The following is a 15,444-nucleotide window of genomic DNA, read 5'->3' as shown; positions in this document are numbered from 1 at the left end:
GCCTTTATTATTGTAGCGAAAAAGAAGTTTATATACAGCGAACGTTTCCAGCAAAACACTCACTAAATAGCCTTCACATCGGCCCCCCCCCACTTCCGGCCCCGCAGTCAGCAGCTCTGCCTGGGAGACCCCTCTTTCGGGGTTCCCAGGCTCGCCCCTCATCGTTATTCTCCGGACTCCGCCACTCGAACCCCGGGTCGCAGGAGCCCCGGCCCCTTCCCCCTGCCCGGGGCGCCGTGAACCCCGCCTCCTAAGCGGTCTCTCTTTGTCCCTAAGCAAGTCCCTCAACCTCCCTCTCCCACCCGTTGATGTGGTTTCCTCATGGAAATCCAGAGCACTTTCCCCTCTTGTCTTAGGTGCTGCTGCGAGCCTCCTGCAAATCAGAACCAGCTCGTGGTCGAGGCCAGTTAGAGACAGCTCGTCATCAGCAGTGGGGCTCGTGAGCACCCAAACTAAGAGGGGGAAATAACCCTGCCCACCCTTCCCCACCCCAAGCATCCTCCCCCAAGGCAGCAACAAGACACAGACACAAAAAGCAGCAGGGTATCCCTTCCCCGCGCGCGCGCGCGCGCGCGCGCGACAGGTGTGGGTGCCAGGCAACTAAGGCGAGCGGCTCGCGCTGCTGGAACCCAGCTGCGCCCAGGGCGCGCGGGCGCAGCCTAAGTCTCTTTGCGCCGGGCCAGCGCGCCTGCTTAAAGGCACGCTGGCTCTTCTCTTCTGGGGAGGGCGTGTGAGAGCCGTGGCAGGGGGCCTCTGCGAACACAAGTCCAGGGGCACACAGGCAAGGGCGGCGCTGCCTCCACCCTCAGAAGGGGATTAGAACAAGCCAAGCAAGTACAGGCGAGGGACAGTCGAAAGCAGAGTCTCGGGAGGTGGAAGGGAGCCTTCAGGTGGCTTGGCTGAGAGGGCAAACTCAGACGGCGATGCACGGCTCAGCTCAGCTGTGGCACTGGGCCCACGCCAAGCCTGTCTGGGAGTTGTTTGCACGTGGGCTTCGAAGGCTCGAAGGCATGGCCCGCCAAGTTCAGTCACGTGTCCATCGGTTGTTTACACTCGACGGGGCTGCGGGCCGTGCAGCTGCTCATCATAGTGCTCCAGCCAGGTGCGCAGCTCGGAGACCTGGTAGCCGTCGGGGCCGCGGCCGCCCTGGTACATAATGGTGCCACTCTGGATGATGTAGAGGCGCTCGAAGTAGGCGCCGTAGGCCGAGCTGCTGGAGTTGGTCATCGTGTCGAGCACGAGAGCGCATTCCGGAGCCCCTTGCTGCAGTACGCGCGCGGCGCTGACCCGGTCCTCCAGGCTTCGGTGCTGCGGGATGCTGTAGGGAGAGTCTGTGGTGACCCAGCCGTCGGAAGGGTGCGCTTCCTCGATGTAGATGATGAGGAAGTCGACGTCGCGCTGATACTTGGTGACCAGGCGCTGGAAGGCGCTCATGCGCGCCATGAACGGTGGTCAGGTGCAGCTACCGAAGTTGAGCACCAGCGGGCGGTTTCCTCGGGCGTAGTCGAGGATGTGCTGGTTCTGGAAGCCGTCGGGCAGGACCACCTCAGAGTTAGGCGCCGGCCCGCCTTCATGCGCCTGCTTGAAGAAATCCAACTTCTGGCCGTGCCAGACGGCCCTCAGCGACGCCAAGGTGCACAGGCGGTTGTCATCGGACACGCAGACAGGGGGGTCGTCGGGGGGCACCTCTTCGCCGTCGCTGTTGAGCTCCACTTCGATTTCCGGCTGACCCCGGCGTCGACGGCCCAGCAAATGCTTGCGGATGCACAGGAAGTCTAGCAGCCAGAGCGTGAAGGCCGTGCCCAGGAAGCGCGGGAAGAGCACGAGGCACGAGGCCGTCTGGGCGCAGAGCCTCAGGGAGTGAAGCAGCAGGGAGCGCAGCATGGTGGCGGCGCCCCCCAGAGCCCCCCTACCCTCCCCCACCACCCACCGCGGGGCGGCCTGGCGAGGCATCTGGACTTCGGCTGTGCAGAGAGCTCAATTTATAGCCGAGGCATCCATTGGCGGGAGACTCCACCTCCGGCCGGGACCCGCCCCCTTGCAACTTGAGCCCGAAGGGATCACCCCGCGGCGCGGCCAGGGCCTTAGAAATCGCCGGCCGAGGGCGAGCACCAGCGGCTGGAAGGCGGGGCGGCCCGGCCCGGAGGCCAGAGGGGCGGGGCTGGACCCCGAAGCCCGCTCGCCCGGACGGGCGATCAAGACCTCGGCGGCGGCGCGGGTCAGACAGCTGGACCAGGGACCCGGGAGTCCGCGGCGGAGGTCCTCCGGCTAGCGCAGGCACCAAGCTGGCCCCGATCCCGCCGTCCCGGCCCCGGCCCGCGCGCGCCCCTCGCCGCGCACCTGAGCGGAGATCCCCGGCGGACAGCCGCGCCGCGCCGGAGCTCCGGTTCGCTTCCCGCGCGCCGCCGCCAACGCCGCCCCCGCCGCTGCTGCTCGTGCGGGGCCGCTGCCCAGGTGCCGCCGGAGCCTGGGTCGGCGGCCGCCGCTTCGCTGGTCCCGGCTCCCGCCCCGCCGGGGACGCCGGCCCGCAAGGAGGCAACTTTGGGCCCCCGCCGCTTGCCGCGTTCGCCCGCGGGCGCCGCTCGCCTCCCGGAGCCCGCCCGCCTCCCGCGCGCGCTCACACTCGCGCCTCGCACACGGCCGCCCCCCGCACCGCCCCGCCACGCACACCGCGCTCGGCGCCCCCCGCCGTCGCCCGAGGCCGCCGCGCGCCGCGCGGGCCGCGCCCGCCCCGTCCCATAGCGCCGCAGCTCTCGGGTCAGCGGCCTCCGGGTCCCGGCGGGGAGGTGCGGAGGGCAGGGCTAGCGGGCGGGTTGGCGACCGGCGTCAGAAACGCGGAGGCCCGGGGAAGGCAACGCCGTCCTTGCGCCCCAGCAGAGCTGGGAGCGCTCTGGGCGCTGGGCGCGGCGGGCGCGGGGCGGCGGGCGCGGGGCGGCGGCGGCCCCGGGCGGCTCTCCCACTAGGGGTAGCTGTTGCCTGAACGCCGGAGCGCTCCCCTCTCGCCGCTCGCCTCGGCCGGCGCAGCCCCGGCCGCTGGGCGCACCCGTCCCGTGCGTCCCCGGACGTCGCTCTCTGCCCCGGGAACGTCGGGACGGGAGCGCCCGCGCTGAGCCACCTTCACCGACCCAGAGCGCTGCGGCTCGACTCACCGCGGAGGCGCTGGGACGCGGGGAAGTGCGTGCTCTCAACGGGGAATGTGTGTGGAGGCTTTTAGGGGTGCGGGGTAACTCCCCAACTCCATGGGGGCCCTGGTCGGCTCTGCCGCCGCGTCCGAGATCCTCTGATGACTCGCTGCGCGCGGCGCGGGGCTGGCGACTTGGGGCGGCGGGGCGCGGAGTACCTTGACCTGGGGGGGGGTCCCCGAAGCTGGGAGCCAGGTCGCCTCGTCTCGGGCCTCCTTGACCCCCGGGGCGAGGCCTGAACCGGGTCGGGAGCGATCTTGACGCCGGGGGAGTCCAGCCCGCCTGGGACGCTCTCGCGGTCGCGGGGACTCGTCTGGGGCGGCGGTGGCTGAGCCCGAGTCCGGCGCCGCCACCGCCGGCGTCCCGTGCGCTCGCTACCCGCCCAGGGACCGGCCGCCTAACTTCTTCCCGGGACGGACACGGCGCTCGCATCCTGGGCAGAGGTGGAAGCTCGCTGATCCGGATCCGGCGAGGGCACCGCTCTCGGCGGCGGCGGCGGCGGCGGCGGCGGCGGCGGCGGCGGCGGCGAGGGAACAAGTCTCGGGGAGTCAACCTAGGGCACCGAGCCCCAACCCAGGACCCGGCGGGCCCCAGCGGGCGCGGAGAGAGATGCGCGTCTCGGGCAGGGGTCCTCTTCTCCGGTTTTCGCGACCCTGGCGGGACCCTCTGCTCTGCAAACTCCCACCTGGGACCGCGGCTCCGGCAGGTCGAGACCCGGAGTGGAAGGCAGGCCAGGGCCCTGAAGGTAGACCCTTTTCTCTTTCTCCCAGCCAGGCGATGCCGCCTGGGGCGGCGGCGTTGGGTGCTGCAGAGCCCGGGAACTTCCCATCCAGAGGAAAGGCCGCCTCATCCCGGTCCCCGCTGTTCGCGCCCCCGGCACTGCCCATCAGCACCGTGGGTAGGGGTCTTTAGGTGAGTTAGGGGATTCTTCCTGATCCCCAAACCTGGATTGGGGACGTCCCCCTTGCATGCTCCCCCACCCCCCGCAGAGCATCTCTGAGCTGGCGAATCGGTGGTTCCTTGACTTATTTTTTGCTGGGCCGGGGAATCGGGGTCGTGGCTGGGGGGAAGAGAAGAGAAGCTTTCTACTTGGCTAGTCTCTGAAGGACGTTCTGGGGCCCTGAGTTTGCCCGCTCCTGGGCAGGGGTCATGGGAGTCCCAACTTTTGTTGGACAGACTCTCCAGCCCTGATTCCTTAATTTCTGGGAGGTGGCAGTCTCAGACCTGTGCCCTGTCCCCACCACACATACACAGGAACCGGGCCAGGGCCATGGGGCTGTCCTCCCTACCCCCTTCCCACATTTAGTCTCAGAAAATCAAAAAGCTGACGCTGCCGCCCCGGGCTGCAGGGACATCGCCTGGCTGGGAGGGCCTTTGGCGCCGCCTGGGATGAGGTGGTGGTGGCAGGGGTGTGGGGAAGGAGTGGCCTGGAGCACAGGTAAGCCTGGTCCCTCCGGAGCCTCTGCGGGCAGCCCAGGGAGACCACTGGCCCGTAGGCCCTCTGGCCCCAGGGAGGCTCGGGTGAGCTGTGCTTGGCCTCAGGACTGTCGACGTCCTGGCGGATCTGCTCCTGTTCCTCGGGCCAGCCAGCTCCACCCCGCGTTTTGGGATTCCGGGACATCAGACCATCCGGCTCCCACAGCCCCTTGTGCAGGTGAGGACAGTCCGAGCTCCAAGTGGCCTTTGGGACGCAGGCCCCGTGCAGAGACTCTTGCTCCTCTGTCTCTGCCCGGCCCTCCCTCCCTCTCTTCCGCCTCCTAAACCCTTTTCCCTCCCAAGCAGCCCCTGCCCCCTTCCCCGCCTCCCCAGGCCGCTTCCTCCCAGCTGCCCACGGTCTTGTCCTGACTTGCCCTCACCTGAGGCCAAGTCTTACCTGGGACCTGGAAGATCCAGGCCTCAGGCCCTGGGGGACCAGAGTTGGAGCCTGGGCTGTGCCCACGCCAGTGGGCTGGCTGGGCCGACCGCGTCGCCTCCTTCCTGCCTGCCCTGCGGCAGCTCCAGCAGGGGGCGGGCCGGGGAAAGAAAGGGAAGGACAAGTTGGCCTGGGTCTCCTGGGTGTCCAGGAGCAACTTGGATTGGGGGAGGGGGTTGGGCAGGTGGCTGGGGCCCCTGGGTAGAGCAGGGGGGACGTCGCTGCTCCCCAGAAACCTTGCTCCCCAGACCATCCTCTCTGGCCCCTCCCCCGTACTGCCCTGTGTGGGTGGCGGGAGAGGGGCCTCCGGTCCTGTGTCTCCCTCCAGGTAACGAAGCTCCCAGCTGCCAGACAGATGGATGCTGAGACTCCCCGTGGGGCGCTCAGGCGCCCCCCTGCAGGAGGGCCCCGCTGGGGCTTCAGCGGGGAGCAGGGGCAGCTAGCACACCTGGCCAAGCATGTCGAAGAGCAACAGGTGTGTCCTGGCCGTGCGCTTGCCCAGAGGCCTCAGCGCTCCCTCTCCCCAGCCCCCTCCCCAGGCCTCCTGGGGCCCTGGGGGAACCCCAGCCGCTCTTGCCTCTGAGCCTCCGTGCATGCTGTCCCCTCTGTCTCCTCCCTCCCCTGGGACCCCTTGGCCTGCACCTCCCCCTGGGTCCAGCCTGCCCCACCCCCACCGTCTCCCTCCTTGTGGCAGAGGCCCGGGCACCTCTCACCACTGTTCTCTTGTCAGCTGCTGCCCAGACCCTGCCTCTCCCAGGCCGGCCCAGCCAGGATCCTCCGCAGCGACGATCCTGCCCCCCACCCCCCTGCGTCCCCAAGGAATCCAATAAAGCTTTGTGAAACCACCTTCCCGAATGCAGTGTGGACTCATTGGAAACATCTAACTTCCAAACATTTCATCCTATCCTTCTGCACGATGGCGGACAGCCCTAAGCGAGGTAGGGTGTGTCCGCGGCCGGGCAGAGTGAGGTCTTCAAGGACCTGGGACTGGAGGGGGGGGGGCACACAGTCCCTGGGAGGTCCCCTTCGGGTAGAGCGTCTGGTGAATCCACCCCCACCGCGTCCCCCTGGCCGCTGACCCTCCTGGGAGTCCTCTCAGGGACCCGAGAGCCCCATCGGGGGGCAGGGCTCACCCTTTGCTTTTGCTTCAAGGACCGTTTCTTCTTTCTGACTCGACCTCTTCCAACTCCGGCTCGGTTCGGCTCAACAGGGTGGATGCGCCGCTGGTGGGCGGTGGCTGCGGGCTCAGCGGTCTCCGGGCTTAGGGGTTTTAGAGGTGTCCTTGGCCCAGCAGGTCTCTGTCCATCTTCACAGGACATGCTCTGGCCGGGCACCCTCCCGGGAGCTGCTGGCGGGGCTCTGGGGTGGTTGGCCGCCTGGGAGCTCGGCCAGGAGAGCTTGTTGGGGCCTCCGGGCCTGCATGGAGCTGGTGTTGGCAGCATTCCTGAGCCGGGGGAGGTCTGAGGCTCCCGGCCAAAGAGAGGGGAAGGCCTGGAGGTGAGGCCCTGGCTACCTAGTGGGTGACCTGGGCGTGTCCCGCCCTCCCTCCGGCCTCATCATACATTGCACGGGGATTGGGTGGCTGCTTTCCACGCCTTTCCTGTGCTACGCCTCCAGGATCCCAGAAGATTCAAGGAGGGCCTATAGGTCCTTCCCTGGATGCTGCTCTGGGGCTGGGGTCTCAGTATGCTCTGGGGCTGTCGAGAGCCCCCTGCTCGATGGAACCTGCTCCCGGCCTGTCTTTTGCCTGCCCCTTTCTGGCCCCAGCTCTGGGGCCTTGTATGTGGGCCCAGTCCTACCTCTCAGATCCAGCCTGGCTCTGACTTGCTCCTGCCCTGAGCGCAGACACAACTAAGCATTCTGCAAGCCTCCTGGTGCCAGACTGGGCCCCTGCAGAGGGCGGGTGACTCCTTTCCCGAGGCCTGTATGGGAGGCTGCCCGTGGGCGCGGCCTGCCTGGGGCTGGAGGGATGTCGGATGCTCGGTCATTCATATGGAAGGCAGACTCTGCTCTGAGCCCTCCAGCGGGCTGGAGAGCCATCTTTGGGCCAGTCTGTCCTGTCCATCTCTTACTCTCTCTGGAAGAAGGTAGGACACAGTCAGCCAGCGGACTGGCACCCTAAATCGCTTTCTTCTACGACTCTCTTTCCTCAACCGAGAGGTGTGCCTGATGCCGTGACCGTGTTGTAGTTGCCCTGTTCTTTATGCCAGGCAGTGGCCACTCTACACGAGGGCACGTGTGGGTGTATCTATTTATACCCAGCCTTGTTCTGAAGTGCTCTTCAAGCCTCTTGCAGGAAGTCGTGGAATAGTAAGGGGCGCCACAGAGGAGAAGAAAAAGTGGAACCGAGAGGAAGGACCTGTTCCCCCCTGGGGACCCAGGGCCACCCCAGCAGCCTCCACGTGGGTCACAGACCCATTGTGCCTCCAGTATCCTGGTAGTTAGACCTGATGGCTGTGATTCCCAATGTCCAGAGGACAAAATGACTGTCCAGCTGCCCGAGATGGGCAGCTGTGGGTGTGCCTGCACTGGACACATGCCAGTAGGACCATCTCTGAGGCCAGTCAGCCTTCGTCTCTGAACCTGGGGTCACCATGGTGCAGAAACCCAGGGCTCTGTACAGAGTAAATGCCACTACACTCACGGCTGCCAGCGTGTAGGAGCTCAGCAGGGAGGGACCCTCGCCTGGCGTTGCTGAGGCTGAGAGATGGCCAATAAAGCGGTGAGGATCTCAGCTCTGCTGTCTGGTGAGGGTGCCCTCCTGAACTGCATTGACCCCTTACCCCCACCCCCAAACCCTTGTCCACCCTAGGCTCCCAGTGGGCTCCCAGTGAATCAGGCTTGGTGTTTACCTTTCAGGAGCCCCCGAGCCTGGCCAGGCCCCTGGAAAGAGTAGGCGTGCTCCAGGGAAAGGCCCCTAGTCTTCAGTGAGATCTTTTGGAGCTCGTGGGAAACAGGAAGGCTCAGGGAAAGGAGGGTCTATGCAACTCTGTGTGTCCCAGCAGCCTCCGTGTGTGTCACTCTACTACGGTCAAGCTGTGTGGTCTTGAGCAAGTCACTTGAATTCTCCGTGCCTCCATCTTGTCATCTGTGAAATGGGCAGATCATTCAACCCCACCATGTAAGGAGGCTGTTATTGTTGTTCAGTTGCTCAGTTGTGCCCAACTCTTTGCAGCTCCATGGACTGCAGCACACCAGGATTTCCTGTTCTTCACCATCTCCCGGAGTTTGCTCAAACTCATGTCCATTGAGTCAGTGATGCCATCCAACTATCTCATTCTCTGTCGTCCCCTTCTCCTCCTGCCCTCAATCTTTGCCAGCATCAGGGTCTTTTCCAAGGAGTCAGTTCTTCACATCAGATGGCCAGAGTATTGGAGCTTCAGCTTCAGCACCAGATCTTCCAATGGATATTCAGTGTTTATTTCCTTTAGGATGGACTGGTTTGATCTCCCTGTTGTCCAAGGGACTCTCATGAGTCTTCTCCAACACCACAATTCAAAAGCATCAATTCTTTGGCACTCTGCCTTCTTTATGGTCCAACTCTCACATCTGTACATGACTACTGGAAAAACTATAGCTTTGACTATATGCAACTTTTATTACCCCCATTTTATAGATGAGAAAACGGAGGCTCAGAGAAATGATTTGCCTAAAGACACAGAACTAGTGTCTGATTCCAGAACTCACCCTCACTAGTTAATGAGAGATGCTCAGTGATTAATGGGGTGACACTGGGGCCAGAATGGGGCGTGGGGAGGCTGGGAGAAGGGCTTGGAGGTAACCTGGCTACTCAGAGGGATGGGAATTCTGGGGAAGGGGAGTCTGCCTCGTTCTTTGGGAACACGCCGAGTTGGAGGTGTCTGCAGGTCTCAGGAGAAGATTCGTGCACTAGGCCGGGATGGGGGGCGGCAGAGGGCTGGGCCTCAGCATTGTGGGCATAATAAAGCTTTGCTTTTGGAATTTCACACTGTTGGGGAAAGATGGTTGCTGACAAGCCACGGTCTCGAAGCCAGCTAACCCTGCATCGAGAGGGCTGGGTGCTGGGATGCTGGCCCCTGGCCAGTGAAAACACTTCTCTGAGGACGGCGTCTCCAGGGCCCTCGGGTGGTGGCAGGTGTGGATGCCCATAGCCAAGGCTGTCCCCGTAAGGACCGAGCCCTTCCATCCAACGGGTCGCTTAACCTTTGGGATCTCTGGGATCTCACACACTTGATTCAAATCCTGGCTCCACTTCCTGTAGGCTGTGTGGCACTGGGCACATTCCTGACCCTCTCTGAGCTCATCTGTGAATGAGGGTGCTGGTACCCTCTGCTTGGGGGTTGATGGAGAGCCCGGGAGGCGTGAATGAGGCGTGCCTGGCACACAGGGGCCGGACAAGCAGCGGCTGTCTGAATGCGGCTGCTTTTCCCCGGCTGGCATCTGACGGCTCTGATGGAGGGGGTTGGCAGCAGCTCAGCACCAAGGGGGTGAAGTTCACGGGCACCGTGGGGTCACAGGTCTCTGTGGGGTGGTGGTGGTGATGGCCGTGCCGCCGGAGTGGACCGAGAGGGTCCTGCCTTGCTCCTGCTGATTGCCCACCCAGGAGGCCTGCTCTGCCGCCTCCTTCTCCAGCTGCAGAAGCTAGTCTCCTTTTCTGGGGCTTGGCACAGCTGCCCTCTCTGCTTATACCCCCAAATACAGAGAGCTCTGTTCCCCCACGTCTCCCTCGCTGACCAGGGACTCCCTGCGGGCGCACGGGGCCTGACTCAGTGGTCTGCCCGGCCAGTGCACGGTGGGGTGGGGCCCCAGAGAGCTTCTGGACTTGAGCCCACTCCTGGGGTGACCTCGAATAAGTCCCTGGGCCTCTCTGAGCCTCGGTGACTTGAGGGGGGTCTGCCAGCGCATCTCAGAGCAGATGGCGCTCCTGGTGAGTTAGGCTCTGCAGCCCCTCGCTGCCACTCGGCGCCTGATACCAAATAAGCACACGGCAGCGAGCAGGGTTCCTCACGCACTGAGGGCGGCTCGGGGTGCCTTGCTGATCTTGGCGGGCTCCCTGGCGTGCCCGGGCGTCCGCCAGTGTCAGCTGACCCAGGGATGCTCTGGTGTCAGAGCAGACTCAGCTGTCTGGGGCGCTCTGCTCCACGGACCCCTCCTGCTCTGGTGGGCGCACCTGGCTGGGTCCCACGGGGATGGCAGAGACATAAAAAGGAAGCGGTCTTGATGCGTGGGTCGTTTTTAGCCCCTGCTTGTTCTGTGTCTGCTCCCATCCTGTCAGCTCAGAGAGGGCACCCAAGTTGGGGGCGGGCCTGCCAAGCTCCTGGGGAAGCTCAGGGCACCGGGAGTGTGACAGACTGTCTCCTACCAGGATGGAGCCTCGGACTGCAGCTGGTTGAACCCTCAGCCCGGCCCTCCTGGCACCTGGCCCAAGGTTTAGCCGGACCCAAGCGGTACCAGACCCAGCCTGACTCTGAAGTGTGGTGTCGAGGGAAGATGCATTTCTGTAGGGTCTCAGGTCCACCCCCTGCCCCTCCCCTGTGGCAGCTGCGTGAGGCTGCATGAGGCTGCTCAGCACCCTTCTCGGAGGACCCATGTCCTGTGGTCTGAATGGCCCCAAGGCTGATGAACTGATGAACGTGGTGAGTCCCTGGGGTATCCCCGTTTCTTGCTTGGACACCGACCTTGTTGCATGACCTGGTCCATCTCTGCTCCCATGGGCCTCCTGTTCTCACCTCTACGATGGGGATGAGCTCCGTGTTTTGTAAAGGAACTTCCACCTAGGGCTGGGGGCAGGGGGTCTCCGGGAGAGAGACAGTAGGGGTGAGAGAGTGCCATCGAGAGAGAGACAGGGAGCCTGGGAGGCAGGCCTAGCCTCTGCCTCTGATATTTGCCTCTGTGACGCTGACAACCCCACCATTTGCCTGTCAGCTGGCCTGCTGGGCAGGGAAGGGGGGCAAGGTATGTCCCCTGCTTCAGAGGGACCCCCAACCCCGTCCCCACACTCCCTTCTGCCCAAGGACCCGCCCAGCAGGCCAGCTGATAGGCAAATGGTGGGGTTGTCAACTTCACAGAAGGGGGTCATTAATACACATCCTTGTACCCATCACCTCCACCAAGGGCTATGCAGAAGCTTCTCGAAAGAGGCAAGGCAGAAGGGAGGGTGGAGGTGAGGCTGGGGTCCCTCAGAATTAGGGGCCAAACCTTGCCTCCCTTCCCTGCCTGGGGGTGGCTCCTGGTAGGGCGGGGGGCTTTATCCAGGACAGGAGCGTGTTACCGTGAAGCAGTTCAACAGGCGAGGGCACAGGTACCCAGGAGGACTGCAAAGTCTGTTCTATTTCTGAGGAGCGGAGTATCCACCGCCTTGGCTGCTCCTCTGTAGACAGGACAGGGACGCGCGGGTGCTGGGGAACTCTCATCAAGTCCCTACTGTGCGCCAGGCCCGAAGCGAAGTGTGTCTTCACGTGTTAGTCCTGGGGTGGGAAGCTCTGTGCTCAGCCGTGGTGAGGAGGTGGCAGGGAGGGGGATCCTGCCAAGGCTGTGCAGGGTGGCGCGCCCATCCATTCGTCCGTTCATTCATTCAGCACCTGCCGCGCTCAGCTGCTCTGAGGACCGCCCCAGCCTTGCCTTGGAGGGGCTCTGGTATGTGGGTGGGAGCTGGAATTCCAGGTTGGCTTGGCGGTTGGCCCAGGGCTGGCTGGAAGTCTCGACAACCCTGGGTAAACCTGGTCCTTACCCTGTGGCCAGCGGGCCAAGATGCAGAGGCTGATGACAGAGGAAGAGAGCCCAACCCAGAGGGACCTAGCTTCCTCCGGCCTGTCTGGGACCCACAGTGAAACGGCTCTGCTGGAGTTTCAGGGTGACTTGCTTGGGGATGTAAGGGCTGTGGTGGGGCTGGCTGTGGACTGGACAGGGACAGGCAGAGTCATCACGTGACCGCCCTGCGGGGAGACTCCCCTGGTGGGGGTGGGGGGTCCTTGAACATCCTCTCCCTGAAGTCCCTTGGTGTCCCTGGCCAAGGCTGCTTCCTGTCCTGAAGGCTCAGAACTGAGGCTGAGATCTCCTGGGTGCTGTGGGCCCCAGGCAGGGCTAGGCCGTGGACAGCCTGGTCTTGCCAGGACCCTTCCGGGCTTCAGGCTGGGTGGCCCACGAGTCCATGATTTGGGATGTGCGTTCTTGGAGCTCAAGGAACTTCTCCCCAAGACCCCAGGCCTACCACCGGAGTGGGTCAGCATGCAAGGCCTCCACCAGACAGAAGGAGCCCCCAGGGAGGGCCTGGGAGCCCTGGGGAGAGGGTGGGTCAGCCGCAGGAAGGTGTGGTCAGAGCCTGTGGAGACAAGGGTGGGGAAGGCGAGGCCAGATCCTCATTCTAGAGTGGATGTTGAAAGCGGCTGCTTGGCAAGCCTTTGGCAGGTGTAGTCAGTGTGCTGGGGCAGAGGGCCACGACCTCCCCCTCCCCTCCTCCAGTCTCCCCTCCTATCGCCTCCACTCCTGCGCCCCCTCCCTCTCCCCCACCTCGCTCAGCCAGCAACCCCATGTGCCCATGACCCTGGGGGCTAGCTCCGTGGGTCAGCGGATGCTCACAGCCCTTTAGAGCAAGCACTTCCATGACCTCCACAGGCCCCGCTGGCAGATGCTGATGGTAAGACCTACCCTCCCCAGATGATGCTCCTGCCCTGAGCCGGGCAGGTGGGCTCAGGAGCCACCCTGCTCTCGGGACCAGAAGGGCTGCAGCCCCAGCTGGGGGGTAGCAGCTGAGCGTCTCCAGAAGTCAGGGTGCAGGTGTGGGCGTGTCCGGGGCAGCCCCACTGCCCATTGTCCCAGGATGGATAGGTCACCTCCCCAGGCCCCTTGCAGGGCATCCCCCCACCCTGGCTGGGGTCAGGCCCTCCTGATGGACTGCCCTCCCCGGTTGGTGGTGGCCCCAGAGGGATTCTCGGGGTACCTCTGTCCTCAAGAAGGGCTCTCTGGAGAGGAAAAAAGAACACATTTCAACACCTCCAGATTCTGAAAATGGATTTCTCCCAGGGAAACAGACTCAGAGCACGCTCCCTTCCCGGAGAGAGAAAGAGCTAGGAAAACAGTGGGGGTGCTGGGGGGAGGGGAGGAAGGCCCCAGCCAGGCCAGGATCGTGGGAACAGGACGAGGAGTTGGAGGGAGCTGGCTGCAGACCCTGCTGGCTGGCGATCACGGGCAGTGCCCCCCAGGCAGGTGACTTGCTCTCTCTGGCCTCAGTTTGTCTTCCTGGTCAGTGGGTCCCTCTCTCTGCCTCACGAGTGATGCTTGGAGGCTAGGATGCAGGTAAAGCAGGATGAAAAGCCTTCCTGAATCCAAGAAGATAGCATCAGAGCATTTCTGAAGGTCATCCTATTGGACCCAGGATGGTTCAAGTGTGCCGAGGGCTCCAGGCATGACTGCTGTGTGACCTTGGGGAAGTGGTCAGCTCTCTCTGGGCTCCAGCTTCCTCTTCTGGTAAATGGGAGCAAGATCTCTCCCTCGCTGGTTCCTGGGAGGGTCAGCTGGGACATGGATGTACTGCCAGGCACAGCTAGAGCCGCCAGGGTGCTCTGAGTGGCTGGGGGCATCTGTGGGGGCACTGCCAAGCTTTGGCTTATCCGCCCTTCCCTCGCTTGTCCCTTCCAGGGCAAGTCCCCTCCCCCCTCCCCTTCCCTTGCTTTGGCTGGCACAGCTGTGGGACTGCCTCCTCCAGGAAGTCTTCCAAAATGCCTGAAGGGTATCCTGACTTCGGCAGGTCTGTGCCACGCTGTCTCTCTCTGGGGACCGTGTGTAGCTGCCTTCTGTTAGGCTTTGACACCTCCGATCTCACTCCTCCTCTCCATCCTCCAGAGCCAGGTTTGAAAATCTGCTCTCTGCCCAGGATGCTGTCCCACTTGCAAATGTCCACAGCTTCCAAGTAACATCCAAACCACTCAGCCTGGCCTTGGAGGCTTCCAGTGGGCTCTCTCTTTTCCTCTTCTGGTCCAGTGCCTGCCCCTGTCTGACACTGACCCAGTGATCCCGCCACTCAAGTGTCACGGCTGTGACTCCACGAATGCCAGGCCCGTGAGCACTGATGGAGACCACCGGCCTTTGCACGAGGCGCCAGCCAAGGCTTGGGGAGATGGGACGCCTCTCCATCTGACTCTGCATCTGAGCATGAACTGTCTCCGGCTTTGAGTTTTTGCTCTTCACAACAAAGCCCAGTTTCTGCACAGGTGCTCCATCCACTATCTGCTACCACCTCTCCTGGAACTCCTTCCGGCTGCTCTTCCAGTTGTCCCTCAAGCCTTGGTCCAGACATTGACCCCTCAGATTCTTCCTCATATCACCTCTCTCCTCTCCTGAAGTCTGCACTGCCTTTTACTTGTGACTTCTGGTTCACCGTGACCCTGGAGGGAGGGGAGATGGTGTTCTAGGCAGAGATTGTTAGTCGTTCCCCACTACCCACCCTCCACGCTTTCAAAAGCAAAAGAAACCTCAAATCTGAACTGGGTACATGGCTATTCTTTCAAGTTCTCAGCCTCCCTCGTAGCTATATGTATCTATTTAACCAATGACACATATGAAATCAAGATCTGTGAAACCTCTAGGACTTTCCCCCACTAGGAAGAGAGGTGGCTTCCCCTTCTTCTTTCTGCTCCCACTGCTGGATGACAGATGCGATGGCGGGAGCCACAGCAGCCATCTTGACTGGACATGATGGAGGCTTGGTTTTGAGGCTCACAGAGCAACAGGGCGGAAAGGGCCTGGGTGACCACAACATGACTCTAGAATGCTGAAGCTCAGACTGTTACAAGAGAGGGAGAAAAAAGAAAACCAACCTGCTCTCTTGTCTGGCTTCTGCACATGCTGAGTCGCTTCAGTCGTGTCCGACTCTTTGCAGCCCCGTGGACTGTAGCCCGCCAGGCTCCTCTGTCCATGGGATTCTCCAGGCAAGAATACTGGAGTGGGCTGCCAAGGCCTCCTCCAGAGGATCTTCCCAACACAGAGACTGAACTCATGTCTCTCATGTCTCCCACATTGGTGGGTTCTTAACTAGCGCCACCTGGAAGCCCTCTATCTGGTTTAATCCAGTGGTCTTTTGGGGCATTTATTACAGCAAATATGTATCCTAACATGTAGAGACACAGATAGGAAAGTTCATCAACTGTTTGCAAGATGACTATGTGATTACCAGCCGGAGGCCAGTGGGCCTCAGCTTGGAGGCTGCCTTTCAGAGCACGTGGCGCTCTGCGGTCCTAGAGGGCTGTGTCCACGGCTTTGCATGCTGGCCGTGTCCCGTTGTAATTGCGGCTCCTTGGACAAGTCTGCATAACAGCCCAGCGGCTCAGATGCCTCTTCTGTGACTGGCGGCTGAGACGAGGTGATGCACGGAAA

General features: G+C 62.8%; 1 protein-coding gene across 1 annotated transcript; it reads right to left on the bottom strand.

Annotated features, from left to right (window-relative positions):
- Nucleotides 1-1,047: 1,047 nt before the first annotated feature.
- Nucleotides 1,048-1,953, bottom strand: DIO3 (iodothyronine deiodinase 3). The gene has a single exon (XM_068991593.1). The coding sequence runs from the start codon at nt 1,951-1,953 to the stop codon at nt 1,048-1,050; it is 906 nt and encodes a 301-aa protein (XP_068847694.1).
- Between the last annotated feature and the right edge of the window lie 13,491 nt (nt 1,954-15,444).

Source organism: Capricornis sumatraensis, chromosome 19 (genome assembly GCF_032405125.1).
Source record: "Capricornis sumatraensis isolate serow.1 chromosome 19, serow.2, whole genome shotgun sequence".
NCBI lineage: Eukaryota > Metazoa > Chordata > Mammalia > Artiodactyla > Bovidae > Capricornis > Capricornis sumatraensis.
This window is presented reverse-complemented; position numbering and strand designations above follow the sequence as displayed.